The sequence below is a fragment of the Anser cygnoides genome, chromosome Z (assembly GCF_040182565.1).
Source record: "Anser cygnoides isolate HZ-2024a breed goose chromosome Z, Taihu_goose_T2T_genome, whole genome shotgun sequence".
Lineage (NCBI taxonomy): Eukaryota > Metazoa > Chordata > Aves > Anseriformes > Anatidae > Anser > Anser cygnoides.
In genome coordinates, this window is record NC_089912.1 from 61,596,757 (window position 1) to 61,620,235 (window position 23,479).

At 46.9% G+C, this 23,479-nt stretch overlaps 1 protein-coding gene across 4 annotated transcripts in view; it reads right to left on the reverse strand.

Moving 5' to 3' along the window:
• Nucleotides 1–23,479, reverse strand: part of ATP8B1 (ATPase phospholipid transporting 8B1) — a 38,434-nt gene that overhangs the window by 13,277 nt on the left and 1,678 nt on the right. For 2 of the 4 annotated variants that reach the window (XR_010827467.1, XM_066987823.1), the window contains exons 1-14: nt 21,829–21,987; nt 11,077–11,269; nt 9,802–9,899; nt 8,349–8,462; nt 7,704–7,802; nt 7,544–7,605; nt 7,015–7,087; nt 6,849–6,919; nt 4,722–4,804; nt 3,409–3,567; nt 3,145–3,233; nt 2,282–2,472; nt 1,259–1,467; nt 126–169 (exon numbers count right to left, since the gene is read on the reverse strand). Coding sequence is in view for 3 of the 4 variants with exons in the window: in XM_066987823.1 (XP_066843924.1) it covers nt 126–169; nt 1,259–1,467; nt 2,282–2,472; nt 3,145–3,233; nt 3,409–3,567; nt 4,722–4,804; nt 6,849–6,919; nt 7,015–7,087; nt 7,544–7,605; nt 7,704–7,802; nt 8,349–8,462; nt 9,802–9,899; nt 11,077–11,257 (1,473 nt within the window). In the remaining variant the exon portion in view is untranslated. Of the gene's footprint in view, nt 1–125; nt 170–1,258; nt 1,468–2,281; nt 2,473–3,144; nt 3,234–3,408; nt 3,568–4,721; nt 4,805–6,848; nt 6,920–7,014; nt 7,088–7,543; nt 7,606–7,703; nt 7,803–8,348; nt 8,463–9,801; nt 9,900–11,076; nt 11,270–21,828; nt 21,988–23,479 lie in introns of those variants that run through there. The other 2 variants (XM_066987822.1, XM_013195116.3) reach the window with 2 other exon arrangements.

The following is a 23,479-nucleotide window of genomic DNA, read 5'->3' on the forward strand; positions in this document are numbered from 1 at the left end:
CAGAAGAGAGAGTTTGAGTTATCTCATGTGCAATTCTTCAAGCCTACCTGCATCCCTTCATACCTTGGCAAGGCAACGTTCCCTACAAACTGTAGGGACTACTCTGCAAGGTCAGACCAACCTACCTCCGGGTGGCTCGGAAGCTGCCCTGCTCCATCACGGCAGTCTCCTGCAATGCAAGCACCATCAGATGGAAGGCACAGGGCAGAAAAATGGAAGTTTTTACAACTCATTCACAAAGTCAACAGTATATAGAATATTTATATTTATCACACTAGAATATCTCTGGTTAAAAAAAAAAAAAGGCAAATTCATTCACAGCAGCAGTACCTTTGTGTCTTGTCGGGTGTAACTGTCTATGCCAGTGATACCAAAGCAAAAATAAGAAAAGGAGAATGTGGTGGAATTGTCATAAAGCATCCATCTTGTTTTAACATAGCTTTTACTGTCAGAAGTTCCTCTTCTCTCTTCAGAGGCACATTGTTTAAAAAGCACATGATATTAGCAAACTGCTCTTTGTTGTTTGAACTGACCGAACAATAGCTCAGTTTGGAGCACATCACTGTGTATTCCAAACACTGAAGTCCAGACAAGTTTGGAAATGGAAGAAACTAACATTAAACTGAAAAGCTGCTGTTCTTATTATACTTTCTTATTTGTTTCTAGATTCATTTCCAGAAATGTTCCCAGAGCATTTCTATGAAAAGCAAAGCATTCTGTAAATTACTCATTTCTGACTTTTCCACTGTGAAGTTTCCACTCAACTCCATCCATTTCCCCATTTCCCAGAAGAAAATAATGGGAAAACTCCAACAATTCAGTTTTTCTGGAGCTTTGCTCAATGCCAGGGCTATATTGTGGAAGCTCAGTTGAAAGTAAGAAGACTCATGCACCTGATTTCAAACCAGCATTAAAGTTCCTCCCCTTCAGCGGGAGGGTGCAACCTGGAAGCACTTCTGTTTCCCTGCAGATCTCTGCAAATGCTCCTGCAAATTTCTCCTGCCGGACAGAGATCACGGGGCACAAGCATGCTGCAGGGCAGGGCAGGCTGGATCAGGGCTGCGCCATGCCCCCGGGGACCAGCATTGCACCTGGGACCAGCTGGGCAGAGGCCCCCCTGGCTCTGCATCCACGCGTGGAGTGCTCAGCGTCACTGCCATCAGCAAAAAGGACCCCTGGTACTGGAATGCTTTGGCATTTGCTATGGAAATCAAAGCTGGTTGACGCTGTGGGGTGCAGCAGCATGGCACAGACTTACCATATCGTTGGCCATTTATGCAACATTTTTTAAATGTCATGATGTTCTGTGTGAGTGTTCCTGTCTTATCAGAGAAGATGTAGTGGATCTGCCCCAGCTGCTCGTTCAGTGTGGTGGTTCTGGCCTTCGCGGCCGTGTCCTTCTCAGAGTAATACATTTGCAGGTCCCAGTTTATAAAATAGCTTTGGCCCAAACGAATCACTTCAACACTAAATGAAATAAAACAAAAGTTCTTACTCCCACCTGCAACTTGTATGTCAAAGCAATGACATTTTATCAGCGTATTACAGAGCACCATCACCCCTAGACAGGCCTCTCAAACTCATGTCAGACCACACAGCTCAGCTTCAACAGCTGGGGAAGAGTCTCTATGGCCTGATCAAGCCAAAAGTATTGATGATGATGCTCCCATAACAAATGGGAATCCCACTTGGGAACAGCATTTTAAGTACAGTTTGGAGAAGAAGATGTAGGAGGCTGAAGGACATTAAATATGTTCCAGACAGGCTTGTCAAAAGTAGTTATCCATACTTCATTGAGTATTAAAGCCTCTGTTTTGAAGAATAAATGTAGAGTATATGTTTTTTTCATTTTATTTTACATGTAGTTTCCTTCATGCACTGTAAGACTGTAGAATTACTTTAAGAAAAATACTAGCAAGATCAAGTCTCCAATATTTTCACAGATCACTGTCTGGGAACTTTTTTTCCTTAGTCAAAGTAAAAAGTATACATGCTTAATACTGTAAGAAAAGCTTGTTATCTTTAAATTCTGAGTCAAAAATCTTTGGGTGATGATTTTATATGAAAATGATACATAACAGATCACTTTCTTCTAAAATCCCAGTGAAGAGGGTGAGTACATCCAACACATTCTCAGTAAGACAAATCAGTGTGCTTTCCACAGGGAAGCTGCATCTGTTACCACCAATGGAAAATTAAGTTCGTTCACCATTAATTCCAAAGTTTAGTAATTCAACCCTATCACCAGTTCAGCTGTTGAATGGCCAAGGCATTTACTTACCTCACATAGAGGGAAATGGGAACCATGGTGTTCAGAACAATGATATATCCCCAGAAGTTAAGGAAGCCGCGATACGGAGGACTGTAGTCTTCAGCGTCGTAGAGGTACCAAGAGGAGTTGCCAATCTGCTGCTCCCAGTAAGTGTGCCCGATGGCAAGGCCAGCCGACAGCAGGATGAGGACCAGAAAAATCTGCAGCGTACACAGAGAGGCCTGTCAGACACTTCAGAAATGTTTGCTAGGCATAACTCTGAAATCTCCATGTTCAAACGTATTCAAATATTACACGTATTTTTAAGTAAAAAGAAGGGGAGCAAATCTTTCCCACAAAATAGTCTCTTCAAATAATCAGGGTTCTAATTTTAGTCTACTTCCCAAGCATAGTTTTTATGTTTATACATGTGCTTAAGCAGGCAGCGAGTAAGGCTCATGAACGTGCCCAGAGCAAGGGCAGGACCACAGTCGTGCCGCGATAGATGCCTCTGCCTGCCTGCAGTCCAGCTCTTTTTTCCTCTTTCAGCACTCCTCCAGGTGCTGAACAGACCTCAGGACCAGGACGCAGGTCCTCAAGGCTCTACCCAGCAGCTCAGTGCAGACCAGAAGCACCTACAACACTGCTTCTGGAGCACACTTCTGCACTGCGTTGACTGCCCAACATCTGCAGTTAAGCATCACAGATTCCACCAACAGCAAGGCACCTTTTTAGATTCCTCCCTCTACTGCATCCCAACCCAAAGTAGAAACATACTTCCTATAGCAAAACAAACAAACAAACAAACAAACAAAAAACTTTTCAAAATTTGCATTCACTCTATTCACTTAAAAGTGAACTCAAATATCTGAATTTTAAAGAAAACGTCTTACAGTATAAACCATGTAATTCATAAGGGAGTCAATTTTTGTCCTTTTAAATTTTGTCTTTCCACTATTTTTCATTATTTTTGTATCAGCACCTAAAAATAAAGAAGAAAATAAAGATGTAATACATTAACAAGTATTAGTATTACTATTTTACAAGCCTGGGACATAAAATATAGTCAAAGTTCATAAGAGAAAGACAATTTCCCTCCTAAAGGCACACTTTTAGTGAGTAAATGTTACACGTTCATTTGTTCATTTCATAAATACCTGCAAATATGACAACTCCATGGCAGAAGTCTGTATTCCTAACTTTACATCCACGTAGTAAGATCTTATCGGCATCTAACGCATAACTCATGTTTCTCCAAAATAACGTTCCTGTGAACTTATCCAGTCTGTTATTAGGTTCTTCACATTCAATCAGACCTAAATTTTCAGGAGAATATGTTTAATATACAATAGTTAAATAAAAATGGATCAGTTTCTTTCCACCATACAAGTTATTTTACTTTGTGTATTTGTTGTTGTTGTTTTGTATGATTGTTCTAAACAAACCATGTATGTGAGATTTTGTGTGTACAAATATTCAGTGCTGTGTTGCTCACATTTTAAAAATGGCTTCTTGGGTGGCCTTTCATTTTCCAGACTGAAATAGAAGAAATAATTCATTTCTGCACCAAGATCAGTACACACAGCATTTACTGCCAAATAGGATGCTTTTCTTGTCCAAGCTTCTTTTAATATTTCTCAAGTTTTAACAATGGCCTGCCTACAACAGCGAGTCTCTCTCTGGACCTCTCTAGGATGAACACAGCATTCAGCTCATTTTGACACTGAAGACTTACCAGCAATGATCACACAAGGGAAGACAAATCTCATGAAATAAACTGCTACTTGTTCAGATATAGGTGAATATTTCAGCTAAAAGAGACCTCTTACTTTGACTCTTAGAACTTGCCCTATTCCCACTGTCTACTTTATGGTTGGTCATTTTTGTTTCCAACCCCAAACTGAGCTCATTCTAAAATTTTGGTTCATGCTGCACTTAGAATCATCCAAACTCCGTTTCAGACATAAGTAAATAAATACATAAGTGTAAATGGCAACATAAATGCTGATCACTACAGAGGAACACAGAACGGCACTCTGAGGCCCAAACAGTGGTGTCCCCGGTCCTGCACCCTGCCTGTAATCAAGACTGGTGGATGTGTAAGGAAGAGAAGAACAGGAGCAGACAACCCAAAAAAACAAAAAACAAACAAACAAAAAAAATCAAACACAGAAACAAGAAAAGAAAACAGGCAGGCAAATGGCAATAAAGGGTCCTGTCCTCCCTACTCAGTGTGTCATATCTCATTCGTGGCAAAGGTCTTATCTTCAGATAGACTGTATTTTGCTCAGCAGCAGTTTCCTTGTGCAATTTGCCAATGCTGCCTTGTGACAAAAGCTAGGAAGCCACTAACTCCAGTGTCACAAGAATTATTAGCAATGTTTCAGTCTGCACCTGTGTTTTATTTACTTGTACTGTAAACTGAGCAACATTTGAATATCTGTAACAATAAAAATGCAACTGTACAAACCATTAAAGTCCGCCATTGCACTTTCTTCTTGAAGATACTTGTCTGTTACCTCCAGTGCCATTTTGAATTTTAAGTTAGTCTCACTAAAAAGAAAGGATAAAAAGGTCATCTTATTGAAAACATTGATACAGGAAGAAGTTTGAACAAATTAAACTAAGCAAAACAATACGCCATAGACACCAACCTCCCACTTGGAAGCAACGAGCTGAGCTATGCATTTGCATGGATGAGAAACATTCGTGAACAACAGGACTAGTTCTTACACTGCTTGGTTGCTTCTCCTCACAAATGAAACCTGACACGGTAGCACCCCTGTACTTAGAAAAGTGAGGGTGCTCAGAAACACTGTTTTTCTAAAGCAATATTTAAGTTTGATTAATGGTTATTTGAAAACAGGATTTAATAACTGACATTGTTAAAAGTTCCAACTGAGAACAAACATTTGCAATATAAACAGATCCTTCTTCGGCATGATTAATTATTGTTTTTAAGATCACTAAAAGCTGAGTGAGAAAATAATTGTTTATTCAGAAAAACTATCATTTCAGTTAATTTAGGTGCAGTCCATATCACTACAGCCTTTTCTAAAATAAAAATAATCAGCACTACCTTTTCTGACAACATGAACTAAAGCAACACTTACAAAGCAACTGTGACAGAGACACTAAGATTTACCCTTTTTAAGCAGTTTCTATGAAAAACTTCCAAAGAAAACATGGATTTTTTTTTTTTTTTTTTTTTTTTTTTAATTTTCTCACTGTAACTGACAAGGAATAAAAAGAGCTTAGAATAATAGAAAAGTCCCAGTTGGAAGAGACCTCTGGCAATCAACAGTCCAACCTCCTGTCAGAAGCAGGACCTTAGACGAGGTTATCCAGGGCTCCATCAAGCCAAGCCTTCATTGCTTCCAGCAAGGGAGATGTTCCCACCTCTCTGGGTGACTTATTCCAGTGGTAAAAATTCTTCACCACGAGAACAACCATTCTTAAATCCAAACAGCATTTCCTCTGAGGTAACTTGCATCCATTGCTTTTGTCCTGTTGTCCTGTCAATGTGCATCCTTGTGTACAGAGCATCTTTGCTGTAACCACGAGATATCGCAAGACCGTGATTAAATTACCCTTCACTTCTCCAGGTTGAATAAATCCGGCTCCTGCACCTTTTCTTAGTGTACCAGGTACTCCAATGCCTCAACTATCTTGACGCTCCAGTGGACCCTCACCATATTTTAATGTTCCTTGAATTGTGGGGATCAAAAACTGGACACAGCTTTCCAGGTGTGGCCTAACAAGTGCCAGGTAGCATAGAACAACTCTTGATCTGCTGGCTATAGTGGGCCTGAAGAAGCCCAGGACACAGCTTCCCACTGCTGCAAAGGTGCACCGCTGTCTTCCTTGCTGTCCACAAGAACTCCCAGGGTTTTTTTGTTTGTTTTTTTTGTTTTGTATTTGTGGGACATCATATCAAATATTTTCATAAAATCAAGGTAAATGGCATCTTCTGCTACGGAATGGACTCCATATCCAATGAGCAAGGTATTTCAATACACAAAGCAATAGCCAGTTTGGTCAAGCACTATGTTAATCCTTGTTGGCTTTCCCCAGTCAAATTCTTGTCCTTCGTGTACCTGGACATGGCTTCCATGAGGGCTTGCTCCACAGTTTTTCCAGGGACTGAGGTGAGGCAGACTAGTCTGTAGTTTTCTTGATGTCATTTTGGCTCTTTTTAGTAGAAGGGTGTGATACTTGCTGCGTTCGAAGCCTCTGGACTTCCCTGGATCTCTGTGATCTTTTGAAGATGATTGACAGTGGCTTAGAATGATGTCAGCCAGCTCTTACCACCCTCAGATGTATCTTCTCAAGTCTGTCGGGGTCAATTTGTACAGATGGTCCCCAATTGGACCATCATATACTACCAGTTGCTTGCCATTCATTTCACCATTGCTTCTTGGCATAGGGACTTAGGGGCTGGCCTTATCCATGAAGACTACGACAAAACAATTAATTGCACCCTTACCCTGACAATAACTGTATTAAATTACATTAGCTTACTTCTGAAATAAACACTTATTGCTCTTTTACCAGGAAGCCAAAAATAAATCTAAGAAATCCTTAAGTAGAACCTTACCCATCTAGTTCAGCTGTCTCTACATAGCAGAGACTGTTTGGTTCTGAGCTGGATAGCAGCAAAATATCAGCCTAGTGAAACAAATAAATAAGCAGCAAATAAATCCAAGTCAAGATTTGTACAGAATTCTGTAGAAACATAAAACAAACATATCTAAGGCACTTACAGGAACGAAAGTATTTTTCTTCAGACGAATGATATCACCAACTTTAATATCTTTCCATTTTGTGTTTTTGAACCTAATATCAAGATAGTTTAATGATTATTACTATTTAATTTAGAACAGTATACAATCTATAAATCTTGAAATATTAAACTTTCCTTAGTATGAAAACATTACATCTTGGTAAGATTTTTTTGTTGTTGTTGTTGTTTTGGAAACTGCAGTTTAGCTGGGAATCTAAAACTTAGAAGAGAACCTACCTCTGCTCTTTCCTGTTCACCCATATATGAATTTCTGTCCAACTCTCCAAGTAAGTTGCTCTTAGCACAGATTTACTGCCACAGAACTAAGTTTAAATGACTCCTTCGGGCAATTCTCTTCTGTTTCCAATTAGGTTTTCGCACAGATGTATGGAACGGTAGAGAACAAAAAGCTGAACTTTCCCTGTCATCTGTGGTTTACGATCTGTGATGAAGCTTTGTACCAAAGCAACAAACTTTACTTACTAAGTTAAGAAGTGAACAGCACAAACCTTCCATCCCTGATGACTTCACATGTTCTGTTATTAACCTCGTTGTCCATCCTGTGACGGGCCTGAAAACCAGGAGCAGAGAATGTACTCCCCACTGCATATCACAGCTGAAGAACAACACTGTTTTCTTTTGCTTTTATTAACAAAACATGTTGCTTACTATGTCATCCACTAGGTCTTTGACTGCAGTTATTCCCAGGACCAAGAGTAAGGGCACCAGCGTTGTATACCATGACAGGGTAGATATTTGAGGAATCGCCTGTCAGAGACAAAGAGAATCAGCTCATTACAGGATTGCTATCAAACTCAATTCAGAGACATTAAGGACTGGGACATTTAAAACACAAAAAGGAAAACCAACACATCAGAGAGAGAATTTTAAGGCAGGTTGTGAAGATGAAAAAATCTCTGGGGGAGATTTTGACTGTGCTGCTGTACCTCAGTGCTGTTTTGTCTTTAACAACTGTAATTGCTCATATTTTCTGTTGGCGCTTCTGGTTCATGAATGGGACTTGAAGGCCATCATATTTCACAGAATAATAGCCAAAAGAAACACCCTGTCCTCAAAAATTTCATAAACTCTGCAACAAGCTCATCTTAGCTAATACAAAGCTAGGGTAGGCTGATCCAGATTTCTGTTAAGATGTGCTTAGTTTCAATAACAGTTCAGTTACAGTCCCTTACGCAGCAACCTGCAATTTCCTAACAGGATAGCAATGGACGGTTTCATAAGTAGTATTCAGCTCAGTAGATTAGCACCTCAAACTCACTTTACAGTTAGTATTCTCTATAAACTATGCCTTACCTGCAAAATGAGAAGGACCAGGAAATAGAAGTTGGCTGCTCTTTTAAACTGTTCAAACAGATTCAGCGGTAAAAAGGTGATGGGGTTGTACTTGTATGTCTTAATCGCGTTTCCCTGTTGAAGAAACCAAATGTCATTCACAACACCAGATTCTTCTTACTTTACAAATGTGCAGTTCATATTTTTAGTAAAGCATTTTACTAGCGAAAACTTTCCTATAAACTTTGTTAGAGCTTTATCTCTCATCAACAGTTTCCCATGGGTCACTGTCTTTATGAAACCAGACAAAAAGGTCTGCTGCACTGGCATTAACACACCCCAAAAAGCACCTCACACTTCCACCCTAGCTACAGCAAGGACTACAGAGCATCACAGAGTCACCGCGTGGAAGGGAGACAGCCTGGCCCAGGTGAGTGACACAGTGCACATGGCACTGCCAGATGGGCACGGAGAAGGGGGAGGACAGGGGGGATTTCAGTGCTCTCCCTGTCCTATGCAGTCTTCTCTCTGATGCATATCAATTTTATTTGCTACATACACAGTATCACTATTAGGGATACAATTGGTCTCAGATGTCAAACCACAAACAATGCATCCAGACACAAAAGGCTTTTAATCAGACTTGTTCAGGAGGGACAATGTGAGACCCAGCAGAGGTTAACTTGATAAGTGGCAGTCCCTACCTAGCTGAAGCAGAAAGGACTTCCATTTAATAATGGCTCCAACTGTAGAAGTTTTACTATTAAATGTTCATAACCATGCATGAAATAACCCAAACTGCCTCACATCTACAAGGCAGATACCACAGCAGACACAAGGAAACCACACAGGCCAATGCATCACAGATAAAGCCAGACAGTCCACACACAACCACCAAGTCCAATCCTCTGTCACTCACAACCAGCACCACATACTAGCACAAAAGCTTATGTACTTTGCAAAGTTAAAAAATTAGGATAGAAAAAAAATAGTGAGCCTTTTGTCTTGATAATTGAGATTATTTTTTTAAAAACGTTGCCTTGATCATAATCAGGTGGATTTGGAATGACGCTGTTTAAATGACTGAACGTTCCCAAATGTCTACTTTTAAGACTGCCTCAGTCTAGCTTATTGGGATATTGCTTAACGCTACATGAAGACTTCTTGTACGAAAGGTGACATCTTTCTGGATGTTTGCAACAGCCATAGTTGAGCAGATAAAACTCAGAATTTGGACTGAGGACACCTGGCTTCTAATTCTCTATCTCATCTTAAGCAAGTCTCTTGATACTTTGTTTTTCCATTCATAAAGCCAAAGTCAATTATATTTCACTACCTTTGATAGAAATCCTAAGGAAGTGTTAATTGTGGTTTTTAGATGAGTCAAAAATGGTTGGAAAGATCTTATTGACATTAAGAAAGCGTTCACCCTGACAAGTACTGTAATCACATAATTGAGATAAAGAAAACTTACCGCATATTTGCTTTTTTTGAAGCACAGAAGTATTGTTCTCTTAAACTGGGGCTGCTCATGGAAGTGTTGATCATTTGCTTTAACTTGCCAGCTGCAGTCTGGAAGAGGCAAGGTGAAAATGGGTCAACATCTGATTGCTGTAAACATGAGGAAGCCAATCTGCCTTCCCTTTCTTTCAAATGCCATATTTGTTAGGTACTTTCAATTGAAACAAGACCGGTACCTGCTTTTCTTATTAAAGTGTCTAAGAAAGGGTTTTCAAGAAATGTCCAGCTTATTTGTCTTTACTAACAATTAAAATATAATCTCAGCAAGGAAGAAGTAAAATAACAATTTGGAAGTTCTATGAGAAATTGAAAACTTAGAGGAACATTTAGTCAGGTTAAATTCTCTTCTTTCCCCTCTTCCAGTTTGCTTTTGCTAACACCTGCGAAGCACTCAGCACCCAAAACAGGATTTCTCAGTCTTTTTTAAAATAGAAAGATTCACCCATCCTTTGAAAAAAATGAATTCCTATCACCAAATCGTGCAATGATTTCTTTTGCAATCGTAAGCAAAAACCTGAAGCACTCATTTTATTTCTTCAACCATCAATTTTGCTTGCTTGCTTGAGACCTTAGGAATATAAATTACACTATGCAGCAAATCTAACAAAACTAAACAAGTGATGTCAGCAGCAGCCTTCTGATGTTTTGGACCACAAGCTGACAAAACCACTTACAGAACAACCAAACAACCTTATCTCCTGTCACCTTCAGTATTTGTCATTTAGAGTTTGACTCGACATACAGTTTTCCTTGGGAAAAAGGTTCTGAAGGATTTCCTAACAAACCATCCATCTCCACAGTAAGGGCCCTTATCATTTAGAAATGTATGGAAACCAACCCACTAAACAGAAAAAAATGGCTTATACTGGTTCAGATTTCCAGGTGATGGGGAAGGCAAGTTAACTGAAGTTCTGCTCAAGCAGTTCTCAGACCACGGGTTACGTACATCTAGCACCTGCCATAATTAACACGAGGTCACCGGGCAGATCAGTAGTTGTATGCAACAGGCAGTGGCACAGAACTCTGGTTGTCGACTGGAATTAAGTTGATTTTCATACTGGTATTTGTTAAAATGAACTGCTACCAATCACTCCTTCAGACATTTGGATAAGCCATTCCAAATCCTATCCGACAAATAAGCCACAAAAAGCAAATTGATCCACACACAGCTCAGCATCTGTACTGCAGATCATTTGCCACCCAAAGCAAGTTTCTAACCTAACAGTACCTTTTCTCAGCGTCTCTCGGCTCTCCTCAGTGCCTCTGTTGGTTTGGGTTTGTTCTGATTCGACACCAGGCTGCCGGCTGTCCAGCTCATCCTCCGTGTCATCGTCGCTGTAGGGCACCACCTCATCGTTAGGCTGGGAATCCTCATCGAAGGTGGTCTCCGAATCCCTTTCCGAGCTCATGCCGCTAGCGCCCTGCAAACATTTTGTAAAGGTTCAGGAGCGGAGCTATCGTAGCAAGTACAGGAAACCATGTCCCCATAATTTCACTCTGTCAATACCGGCCAGCAAAACCCACGTTTGAAACCGGTTTCCCTGGAAGAGCTTAGAGCACAGGCTTGGTTTGCAAGTACGGACCGAAGTCACGCGGCAGTTATGTTCACAGCAAGTCCCTCATTACCGTTGTGCTGTATGTAATTAGACACACTCACACGGCAGACCAAGGAACACCCTACAGTCATGACGCAGGACGTCGTTAATGGGACACGGAGATGAGCAAGCCCTCGAACACCCGACTCCCAGGGGCCACGCCACTGACCTGCATGCAGGGGTGAGGAGGAGCTGCAGGAGCTGCAGCCTCCTTCAGCGTTTTTAGACCACCGAGACAACTCCTGCAGCTTCAGCTGCTTGCTGCAGGGGACAGCATCCAGTTAACTGGCTGTAAGCTAAATCCAGAAACCATCTACTGGTGTGCAACTCCACCCCTCCAGTCCCACACAAACAACCACCCGCACAACTCCTAGGTGGTTTCCATCTCCGCCTGGCCAGCCTATCGCTCTGCTGGCTGTCCTGGCATTTTAATTACCAATCGTTACAACAGTTTAGATTGTTCTGATGAGTGTGCCCTGCTCATTCCCAGCCAGGCAATTCCCAAACTCTTTGTACCGAAGCTCCACTTGCGCTCGTCTCTGAAGACCACCACTTCGGAATAGGTTCTGATCTGCCTGTGCTAGCACAGTGAAAGCTGTAGGAAATTAAAAGCCCCGAGGAGAGGAAGGGGCTCCATCGCCCCGGGGGCTTCTAGCAGGGCCCTGTGTGCGCCAGGAAGCCCCTCAGCCCCAGCCAGCCTCACCTAACCCCCCGCAGCACTGGCCCCAGCAGCCCCGTTTTGGCTCAGCCCTGATGCTTGGGAGGAGCGCCGGCCTCCAGCTCAGCCGTGCCCGTGCCCTCTCCGGGTGCCTGTGCCCCCTCCAGCTGTGCCTGCACGCTGTGCACCTCTCAGGCCATCACTGGGCCCTCCCCACCACGGGGACATCGCCGTCCTGCGGGCAGCAGCCCCACTCAGCTGCCCCGACAGCCTCACGCCCCACAGAGGCAAGGGGCAGACCGGGCCGCTAACGCAAGAGCCCGGCCTCAGGAGGCAAGGCCAGCGCCACCCTTACCCACGTGCTGTTGTCGACAAAACCAGCGAACAGCAAGCTCCGGGGCTGACACCAAACCCTGCCGGCACCCACGCTACCTTCCATTTTTGCAAAGCTGAACGGCCTCCCTCCTTAATATCTCTTAAGAGAGAGATAAATATTAAATGAGCACTTAATATGCTGCTCGGATGACATGAGCGTGGGCTGGAAGCCCAGCACATGCCACGCTCGGTACCATCGTGCTCTCCTGGCACACAAGCTAATGTTTCAGGACTGCCAGCTTACAAATCAAACAAAACTAGCAGGTATCGGATGAACGCACAGTTTGATTTAGTGCGGATTAATACAGCTTCTTCCAAGACCGCTCAAGCTGTTAAGAGTCTGCTCACCGATGTAAGTAGCTGGGACTATGACAGCTAGTCACCGATATACAAGGTGTGGAACCTGAAATTTTGGTGGAAGTATTGCTTGTTTTCCTCCATAGCCTTGGAGTTAGGCAACTCATCCGAGATGCAGGGTTTCAAGCTCAAATTCTCTCAGAAAATAGTAAGTTTTCCCTCTGTTGAGAGAGAAATGCACGTGACAACTTCAGGCAAGCATTTCCCTCAACAGCCACAGTTTCCAAAGCCTGGCTCTGAACAATGAGCCAAATATTATTCTCTGGGGCTCACGCGACTTACCTGGGTCTCTTCTCTAGCGTGGTTAACCCACATTTCTCAAACCAGACCTGGTCACGATGCAGTTGAAGACCCATCATAAAAGCCAAACACATCACCAGTCTGAGCGCCTCACTGCGTCCCACGTCTGGTAAGCTTCAAACAGCACTTCGCTACCGGAGCAGGCGTGGTCGGCCCCGAGGTTCGCAGGAGCTTCGCCCCCAGCCCCGCTGCCCTGCCCGCGCCCCGTCCCTCACCGCCCCGCGTGCTGGGCAGGCTCGGAGCAGGCAGGGCACGGCAGACCCAAGCTCTGCACGGTGCCACGCAGTGTCAGTTGTGAAGGCAAACAACCCACAAACAGGACTCAAGAACACGGAGTGGCCTTTTCAGTAAAGAAAAAAGGAAGCCGACCTAACTAAATATTTCTTGAAACTAAATTTCGGAATTTATCACTGACCTCTACTTGGCTGTGCCTCTAAATGGGTCCAGTAAATCGTTACAGACTCCCGAAAACAGTCCTGGCAGTAGTTACCATGGAAGCACTTGGGGAATATTGAAATACAACATAAAATTGTGTTGGCAAGTAGGTGTGAGGCAGCAGAGTGCCATGTGCTGTACAGCTAAGCTTTTTTCTTACCCACAGCACTGCATGCAGTACCACGCCGCACAGAGGTACTCCCGGGCACGGCAGCCGCTCACTGCCACCAGCCAGCACTACTCGGAGAAGCTGGGTTTGGCCAGAGGGGTGTTAACCACTGGGGAGCTCTGCTAACAATCAGTAGGCCAAGCTTTCGGCAGAGTGGAGAGCACAGAGTGTGAGCGACACAACTCAGCCACCCTTCCGCTCACTGCACCGACAAAACCGGAGCAGAACAGAGGCGCTCAGGTGTTCCCCGGCAGCGGGCTGCTCTCTGGTCCGGGGGGAGCTGGCACAGCCCGTGACCAGCCGCCAGCTCCATCGCCTCCGCGCTGCTGAGGCCAAGCACCACCACCATCGGCATCGCCGCCCCCGCGGGTCCAGCGGCGAGGAGGAGGAGGAGGACGGGCAGGCACGCGAGCACCCGTGGTGGTGCCACCAACAGGTGAGCGACACACGGGCCTCGGCCGCAGGCAGCGGCTCTGCGCACTCGGAAAAGCAGAGTGTGTGCAGAAGCCATTTCTTTCAGAGTCACCACAGCCCATCCTGTCTGCAGTGCACTGGAAAACTGAGCCACAGCATTTCTGCAGGTGTTTTTTACACGAATGCTAGTTCTGTTGCATGCTCAGGTGGCTTTTTTTATTACAGTATTGTTCCCCGCGTTACAGAGTGGAGGCACGTGGACCGGGAAATCCCCCCACGCTGCACCCAGGAGGGAGCAATCCCAGCGCTGAGGGGGGCCGTGGACAGAAGCAGCTCAGCAGTTCATATTTCTGCGAGCTGGGGAACAAAACGCGCCAGCTGGGGAGGAGGGCGTGCCTGCGGAGCGGCGGAGCAAGGCGCTGGTGCAACTGCCCGGACGTAAAAGACATGCCGCCTGCACTACAAAGGTGGTTTCGCTGGGCCGTACGCCAGCTCTCCAGTGACAAGCGGCAGCGTTTCTGCCAGTCAGCCAGGCTGCCTCCTCTGCGGCCGGGGAAAACCCTGCCGCCACCGGCACTCCCAGCAAGGCAGGGCTTGAGTGCCTCCCAGCCTGCCCAGCAGCTGCCCCACACCGGCAGCAGCACTACCTGCCCCAACACCGACCGTGCCCCAGCAGCCGCAGAAACGGCTTGCCCTGCCGTGCCACAACGCGGGGCTCGGCACCACCGCGGGCCACGCTGCGCTGCGGGGCCGTCGCGCCGCCACCTCCGGCTGTGCCTGCTGCAGGCACCCGCCAGCCGCTGCTGGAGACGAGGCTGCAGGCCAGCAACCGGCCTCACCTCCCGCCTGGCAAGGGCTCCAGCTGTTTCTCTCCCAGAAGGGATGCAGACAATCCTGCCCCTGTCCAGCGATGCTGTGGCTCTGCAGGCAGGGCAGGGGCAGGCCTGCTGCCCAGGAGCCTGCTCTGGGTTTTACAGACACTTAGGTTTTCTTCTCACCGAGAGTCTGCCCAGACGGAAGAAATTATGAAGAAATGAGTCAGGGATTATGTTTTCAATCCCAGAAAACCCCAAGTTCAGATCCCTGCCACATAAAGCGATTCAGCCTTTAGTCTATTAACCTTTACTCAACTGATTAATTGACTAATTAATCATGCCAAGGGTTAGATGAGATGTCAAAAAACAACCACAACAGAAAAACCACTGCATCTGTTTTCTATTACAGACGCACAGCTAAATGGAAATACCTAAAATATAAACAGAGGCGGCCCGCGGTGCTAGCTGGGAACGCCAGTGTGGTGGCACGCACCAGCGACTCCAGGCGGGGTCCGCCAGCCCCGATAAGACGGGTTGCACAGGGCCGGTTTCTGCAGCCAGGGCCCACGCCACCAGCAGCCGGGTGCCCGGCAGTGCCCCCGGTGTCCCCCAGCAGCCGCCCCGCAGCCAGGCGGCCCTCGAGCGGGGCCATGGGTGCTGCGCGCTGCGCTCACTGTGACAGCCCGGGAAAACAGGGAAGGGCCGAGTTTCTTGACACCTAGTCCGCACAACAGGGGCTAGACGGGACATCTAACACGTTCTCAGAGGGGTTCTTTAAGTACCAGGGAGGAAACAGAACAGTAATTGCTTTTTTTTTAAAGTGAAATTCCTGTGGTTGCCACCTAACCTTCCTCCACCTTGTGCAAACAGAGACATTGCTGCCGGTGAGCGTTACAGGACCTCTGAAAGGACTGTTACACCTCGGGACGCTGCAAGGCCGTCTCCCAGCCTGATAAGCATCGCACTGGTAACACGGGTTTGCCGAATGCTTCGGCTGTTCTTGCCCGCTATTCAATCCTCACGAAGCAGCAGTCAGCACTGAAGTCCCTTAATGGCGGGATATTGCATTTCTCTTCTCACCTCAGTGATCCCGGCCAAATGCTTTAATAGAGTATCGGCCTTCATTAAAAATATATAAATCAACTCATCTACCTGTAAGAAGAGCTTCTGCAAGGTAACAGGCAAATAATAAAACCAGATCTGCTTCCAAAATATGAGATAGGTCACAAGCTGCACGGAACAGATATGAAATGTTAGTGGTAACAAGCGTTTGGACAGGCAGACAAGTATCTTCTGAACAAACCACACCTTCTACCTAATATTTATGAATAAGAATTAAAAAAAAAGTCTTTACGCAAAAGAGCACGGAGCAAAATGGGCCAAGGAATGAACCCTCCCTCTTCACGACTGAAGCCCACGTAAGCACCAGTGAGATTGCCATGTGACGGGCATGCTTTAAGCTCCCCAATTTATGTAGCCACCTCACACGTAACAGCTAGGCTTACTTCACTGAGTGACTACTTCAAAATAATTGCACACCTCCCAATTATCTATGTAAGAGGAATGATTCCTATTGGTCACTTGTTCTGAAACACACCAACTTTTTTATGCACCCTTACAGTGTACCATGACTGTGGTATAGCCCCAGCTCTGGAAATACCTTGGACAAGGGCAACCTCAGTTGTTTAGATAACTATTTTAATTCAGCTGTGACAGGAGGCATGGTCTTGTTCATCTGAGACAGTCCCCATCAAGTACCATGGCCGAATTTTGTCAGGAACTCCTTGTTCACCTGTGCACATCCCCTGCCACCCCTGCCTGACGTCCTGCTCACCGCGATAGACCACTCCTGCACCTGGAGGACGGGATCCCTGAAAATCAACCAGCTCTCTTCTCTCCAAGGCCGTGCCCCATGGAACTCGTCCAAGCAGATCCCTGCACAGGCAAAGTCCGCTCTCCTGAAGTCCAGGACTGTGGACTTGCCTTGCTCCTTCCTATCAGGATCCTGAACTCCACCATCGCGCGGTCACTGCTTGCGGGACTGTGCCGACCTTCACACCCCAACCACTGCTTCCTTGTCTGTAAGCAGGAGGCCCAGCAGACGACTCCCCCTCTAAGGTTTCATATATCTTAACTACCTTTATCTTATACATATGACACACTCAAGATAGAGGTGAAAGAGACGAGCTCACGAAAAGCTGACAGCTCAAACCCCAGAAACGTTACCTAAGACTCAGTTCACTTGGGGTTTCTCAAATGCACCTGGAATCCTGAAGCTGAAGCCTCAACTCCCAAAGGTCAATCAAGTAAACATTGCATTAGGGAAAAAAACTAGTTTATAATTCCTGTTATTCAGAATACATCATATATGGTGGATACCCCTTGATGTCAGCCTGGGTGCTCCCAACAGCTACCAGAAGCAGCCGGGCTCGGTGCTTGGTACATCAAACAGACTGCCCAGGCACCATGGCCAACTAGGTCCTGAGCACCCAGCTAACAGGCACACCCCGCTTCTCAGCGCCGCTCCAGGAAAACAAAGCTGCTGAATGCTCACACTGTGCAAACAGGGCAGCGCGCAGCCACACTCCTCCAACGGGAACGCCTCGGAGTGCAGGACATCAGCAGAGGTTTGCTCGCCCATGAGAGCTGCCACACGCCTTCCTTCATTGCACTGTGACCTTGGGGAAAGTTCCCACCTTGAAACCTGCCGGAGTTGAGCAATGCCAACACATGCTTAACGCGAGGTGACTCAGACTTCCCATCTAAAAGGTTAAAATTCAAGTGATTAGACATGGCTAAGGGTGAAACACCTGTGGTGAAGCAGTGCATCTACATCACAAACCCCAGCTCACCAGAACACTTCACGCCCAACAGGCCGAGATGGCCTCCACCATGCAGCAGAACCAAAAAGATTCAGATAGCCCTTTCAGGGACTCAGGCTATCGCTGCAATGCAAGAAAATCTCGGGAAACCTGTCTTGTAAGCAGCAGCTCTCATTTGAGTCAGCTTGGTTCTATCTTCTGTCCTTCATCCAGCCCCAAATCCTGTACACACGTGTGTATAAGTGCCATGTCTGTGCTGAACAAGGATGTTGGGAAATAAAGTTATGAGCAAACTTTTATTGATATTTCCCACTGTGTAAATAAACCACTTTAGCAAAATGCATGTACTCGACTAAGACCGCCCTGCCACGAGCAGTGCTTCGGCACAGTACGCGGAGACGGCTGCGGGACCTCTTCCCACTTACCCTGCAACAGGAAAAGTATGCACCAGCCTCCAGAGACGTGCCAAGGGCAGCCACTCATTAAGTAGGTGTTTCCAAAAATGCATCTTGGTCATGCATTTTCAGCTGCAAGGATCAAGGACTTACTGAACTGGGCCACTTCCAGCTCCTAGAGATTTTTTTATTGGCATTGCAACCGGCCAGCCTTGTAATATCCGCAGATCTTTCTTTTACAAAGAATGAACTCCAGTTCCCCTTGGAGGCCGTGAGGACACAGATAACCTGCCCCAGCAGGAGCAAACACCAGGGTAACATTCTAACACAGGGGTACCACCAGCATCTGTGAAATCTGTTTTTCTACAAAGTTATTATTTTCAAATTTGGTTGAAGGGAAGTGACCATTTCTACAAGGAACATCCTGAAGTTCTGCACAAACAGCTGAGGCATCAAAGCCCTGAAACCCTTTGGAGAGAGCTGGCTGCAAAGAGGAAGTGCAGTTTTGTACTGCTGACAGGTGTCCAAGACCAACCTTGGCAGAAAAAAAGAACAGAAAAGAAAAAAAAAAAAAAGGAAAAAAAGCATGCAAGATCAGAAGAAAAGGAAAATATGGGGGCCACCAGTCTCCAAATGCCTTCACTCCTAATGTACTAGTGCTTCTCATCTCAGTTCTGCACAACTGCACCAGCTAAAGAAAAGCACCTCATTGCCTCATTTAAGAAAAACAAAAACCAACTACTACAACAAAACAACCAAAGAAACAAAACCCAACCTTCCTCGTCCAGGAAGAACTGGAATTAAACTAGTGGTCATTGTGTACTCACTAACATAGCAATGTTAAAATTTTTGTAGGCAGCTATGTATGAAAACGAACGTAAATTATCACCAGGAGCCAACAGGACTCTGCAGAAGGAAGAAGCTGACTAGGCACTTACCGACAGCGTAACAGAAAACAAGCATAGCAGAGAGATCCCCAGCCTACAGTCTGAGCTGTCGAGGCTAAGCAAGGGTGGTTGAAGGTGGGGCACTTACAGAGACGAAATAATAATTTTACCCATTATCTGCATTGGGATTTTTCATTAACAGATATACAGACTTTCCTTCTCTTAAAGTCCAAGTCAAGACAAGTTATCTTTGCAGATAATAGAAAAGTTCGTAACCTTTGTTCAAGCTGTAGCTTTAAGTGTACTCTGGAGGGGTTTCAACCTGCATTTTCTAGAGAGCGTTAATTTCCTCTCAAGGTTCACGGTATAGAACAACATGGTTTAGATTTAACAAAAGCAGAAATATTTTAGTGCATACATGAGCCGTATTGTTTGGCACAGAAGACTTTTTGGAAGTTTAAATAGAGTTATTTTTCTGGGTGTTACCCTCCCGCATTGAACCCAACAGGCATTTTTAATAGTAAAAAATACGGGTCACTTCCTGCTGCGGGGCTGGAGATTGCAGTGCTTATCCTTCCTCCACTTCTTCCTTACATCTCCCTGCGCATCGCTGCACACCTTTCTATAAACAAAGGCACCTGTGAACTTGCCCAAGCTGTCCAACTCTACTGCCAGATCAAACATATGTTTCTAATTTTTATAAGAACACCTGAGAAAAAACCACAGCACCGAGCGCACCGCCGTGAGTCACAGAACAGTTCGGGAAGGCTGCCGAACAGCAAAGGTGCAGCAGCGGGGCTGTCACAGGGCGCAGCATCCTCGAAACGGGCTGGGAGCTCCTGAACCCCCAGTCTCCAAGGGCCGTAACGGGAACCATGTCCTGTACCCCGACAAGCACAGACACACAGAGAGGGTAAGTGATTTGCCCAAGGCCACAGCAGAAATGGTAAGTCACAGACAGAGCCAGGGTTAGGTTTCTGCAGCTCCTGGCTACTGTCCTGCATTCAATTACGTCTGCACAAAGCACCTCACTTAACAGAGACCAGATCAAGGAAGCAGATGAGGAAGAACATCAAAACCCCTCATAATCAAAAGAAAATCAATCAGTCCCCTCCCCGTATCTACATGCAGGTAGCACATTACCTTCAGGCCCAATATGATTATCAATGGTATCAAAATAAAAGCCACAACAACAAAAGAACATGGAAAATTAATTCTAACTAATTTAAATAGAGGACTTCAATGCAAAGCAAGCAAGTGGCTTATTGAATTCATCATCACAAATTGCAAACCCAGGGACTGGAATATTCATAGGCCGTCTCACAGCGGAGATCTAATGAAGATAACAATTCACAAGTTACTGAAAGGGAGCGTTGTATTACCTGACGTTAACAAAGAGACACATACAGGTTTGGGACAGATACAAAAGCAACCACAGGCTAATGTGAACTTCAGTAACAGCAGCACGGGGACTGGCATAGAAAAACACAAAATGATCACATACCACTTGACACCTGAATCAGGCTTGGAAAAGAAAACCAAATAAACAAAATAAATCAAAACCAACAAAAAAATCAGAACCAATCAGAAAACTGTGAGCAAATCTGAGTCTGTAAGGACATACTGTGCCAGGAATTAAACCCACGGAATCTAGACGCAATTTCAGTTAGGGTTTACAGGAGCCAGGTTCGTTAAAAGCCCCGTCGATGTGCCCAATGCTCAGTTCCCCGCAGCTGTTTCCACCAGAGCCCACCCACGCGAGGCAGAGGGCGCAGCGCTGCTCCCCGCTGCCAGGAGCACCCCGCACAGTACGGCGTCTCCAGCCGCAACACGCTCCTGCTGACGTTCAGGCCAGCAGGAAGGGCTCCGTCAGCCGGCCCGTTCTGCAGCAGCACCGTTTTACTCAGCCCTTCAGAGAAGGGATGCTATTTAAGCTCCAGACACTAAGCAGTAGGAAACGGGACTGAGATGCTGGTTTGTTTCTGCCCAAAGAGGTTTTCCATCTTCCAAGAGTGACCAACCTCACAAGCAACTTCTCAGTATTCGCTGCTGTAGGACGAGGACAGTTCCTTAATGCAGACCCCTGTGGCTGCTCTAAGGGCTGTATAAACACTGGCTGGCGAGTAATTACCCCACAAGCACGAAAGCTATTTTCCTCACGTATAGATGGGGGGAAAGAAAGGAAGAAGCAGCACCCTGGGCCCGGCCCCGCCTGAGCGAGCGGCACCGGGCTGGAGAAGCAGCCGTCGCTGCGCCGCGCTCCCCAGCGAGCAACTGCGGGTCTCCAGGTTGTAAATGGCCGAGCAGAGAGCAAACAGCCCTCGGGCTGCCGAGACGGTATTTCAGGGCGAATAAATAAATAAATACATAAATAGATAAATAAATAAATAAATAAACGAAGTAGTTTCAGAGCCGTTTTGGCGTCAGCCTCCGAAGCTTTCTTCGGCCTTGCCGCGACCGGGGAAGCCCCGGGCAGCGCCTCTCCGCCCGCCGGGCGCTGCCCCCGGCCCGGCCCCGCGCCCCTTCCCCCGATCCGCCCCCGCTCCCGCAGCAGCCCCGCGGCCGGAGCCCCGGCAGCGCTCGGTGCGGGCCCCCCGGGCCCCGCGCTCCGGGCACCCCCCGGCCCCCGCGGCCCTGCAGGGCGCGGCCGCCCCCCCCGACGGCCCGGCCCCGGCCCCGGGACCCCCGAGTCCCGGCCCCGCCCGCCCCGTCCCGTCCCGTCCTGCCGCCGAGCCCGGACCCCCCCCACCAGCGGCACCTGTGGGCGCGGGTCCCGGCCCCGCCGGCTCAGGGCCCGCTCATGCCCCGACGGCCGCCGCCGCCGCCCGGCCTCCCGCGGGGGCCGCCGCCGCCAGACCTGCCGAACGGGTTCCCCGACGGGGGAGGCGCCGCCCGGCCCCGGCCCCGGCTCCGGTTACACGGCGGGGCGAGGGGGGGGCGCCCCCGGCCGGCCCCGCTCCGCCTGCCCGGCCCGGGGCCGCCCCGTCCCGCCGCAGCCGGCGCCGGGAGCAGCGGGGCCGCGGCGCCCTCCGGCGGGCGCCCAGGCAGCCCCCTCGGGCCCGGGGCGCTCGCGTTGCCCGCCCGGTTGAACACCGCGCCGCGGGGGGAAAGGGCAGGGCCAGGGACACAAACTCGTCGTGCCGGGCGCAGGGCATTCCCCGAGGCCCCTTCCCGGGGCGCGCCGTGCCGGCAGCCCCGGCGCTGAGGAGGAACCGAACCTCCGCGGAGGGCGGCCCCGCGCTCCCCGTGCACGGCCCCTCTGCGGGGGCCGGGGCCTTGTCCGGGACTCGAGGCGGGGAGGTTGGGGTGCCAGTGGCCGGAGCACGGCTTCCACATGGCTGCGGTGGTGCCAGCGTGTGACCCGACACACCTCTGACAACCAGGTCACACCAGGGGAGCAAATGACAAGCACCACAGTCGTTATTCCTGAAATAAGAAGCGTGCTTTTCACCTTAACGTGCTTTCTTAGTTTAGCAAAACACCAGTCTTATTATTGAACTTGTATACAAGCAGGAGAAAAAAAAAATAAAAAAACAACAACAAAAAAAAAAAGCTTCATTTCTCGTAGCTTTTAATTAATGCACCACCAAACCATCAGATTTTTTGACCCATCCCTGCAGGCTTTGCTAATAAAAGCATATTTGGTCATTACACATATAAGAGACTAAGGTGAGCACTTTAGCTGTTCATTTATGAGCAGCTGTTGCAGAAATGGAGTCTGCCCACACCTGGCTGCTGCTCTGTAATAACAGTGCTCTTTGCTGCAGACTGACAGATATGTAAGAGATTGCCTGGTTTATTTTTCAGTAGCAACAATGCTCAATTTCCCTGTGCCAAAGAAAGATTTGTTCAAACAGACCTTTTTTTTTCCTAGATCTAAAATCTGAGGCTGGATTACAAAGTTCTGTCTTTTAGCTCCTTTCTCTTATAATACCTGTATCACATTCCTCACACAGGAATGAAACCAAGTTAATTAAAAATCAGTAACATTTTGGATTAATGTGAAAGCAAAGGTTTACTTATGCCTTTGAGATTTTTTTTTCTGTCCAGGAAAATACTTCATCTGGTTATCTGTATGCCCAGCTGGGTTTGCTTGATGTTCTTTCAGGAAGAAGATTATTAGAAATATTAAAAAACAAAATAAAACATTAGCGGCGATTAATTGCTATAGCAGTGATTAATGGCCCAGCCCAAGCACTTCCTTTTACTGGTCCGTGCTTGAGGGAAACGCAGCGGCCATTCTGTGGACTGGGGGCACGCTCCCCCTGCTGCCTCCCACAGACCCCGACCTATGTTTGTCCCAGCAAATCTCTCTGAATTTCTCCTCGAATCTTGCTCTGTGTCTGGATTTTTCTCCTACATAATTCCTTCCTTTCCATTATTCTTCCAACTTATCTTTCACCCAGGCT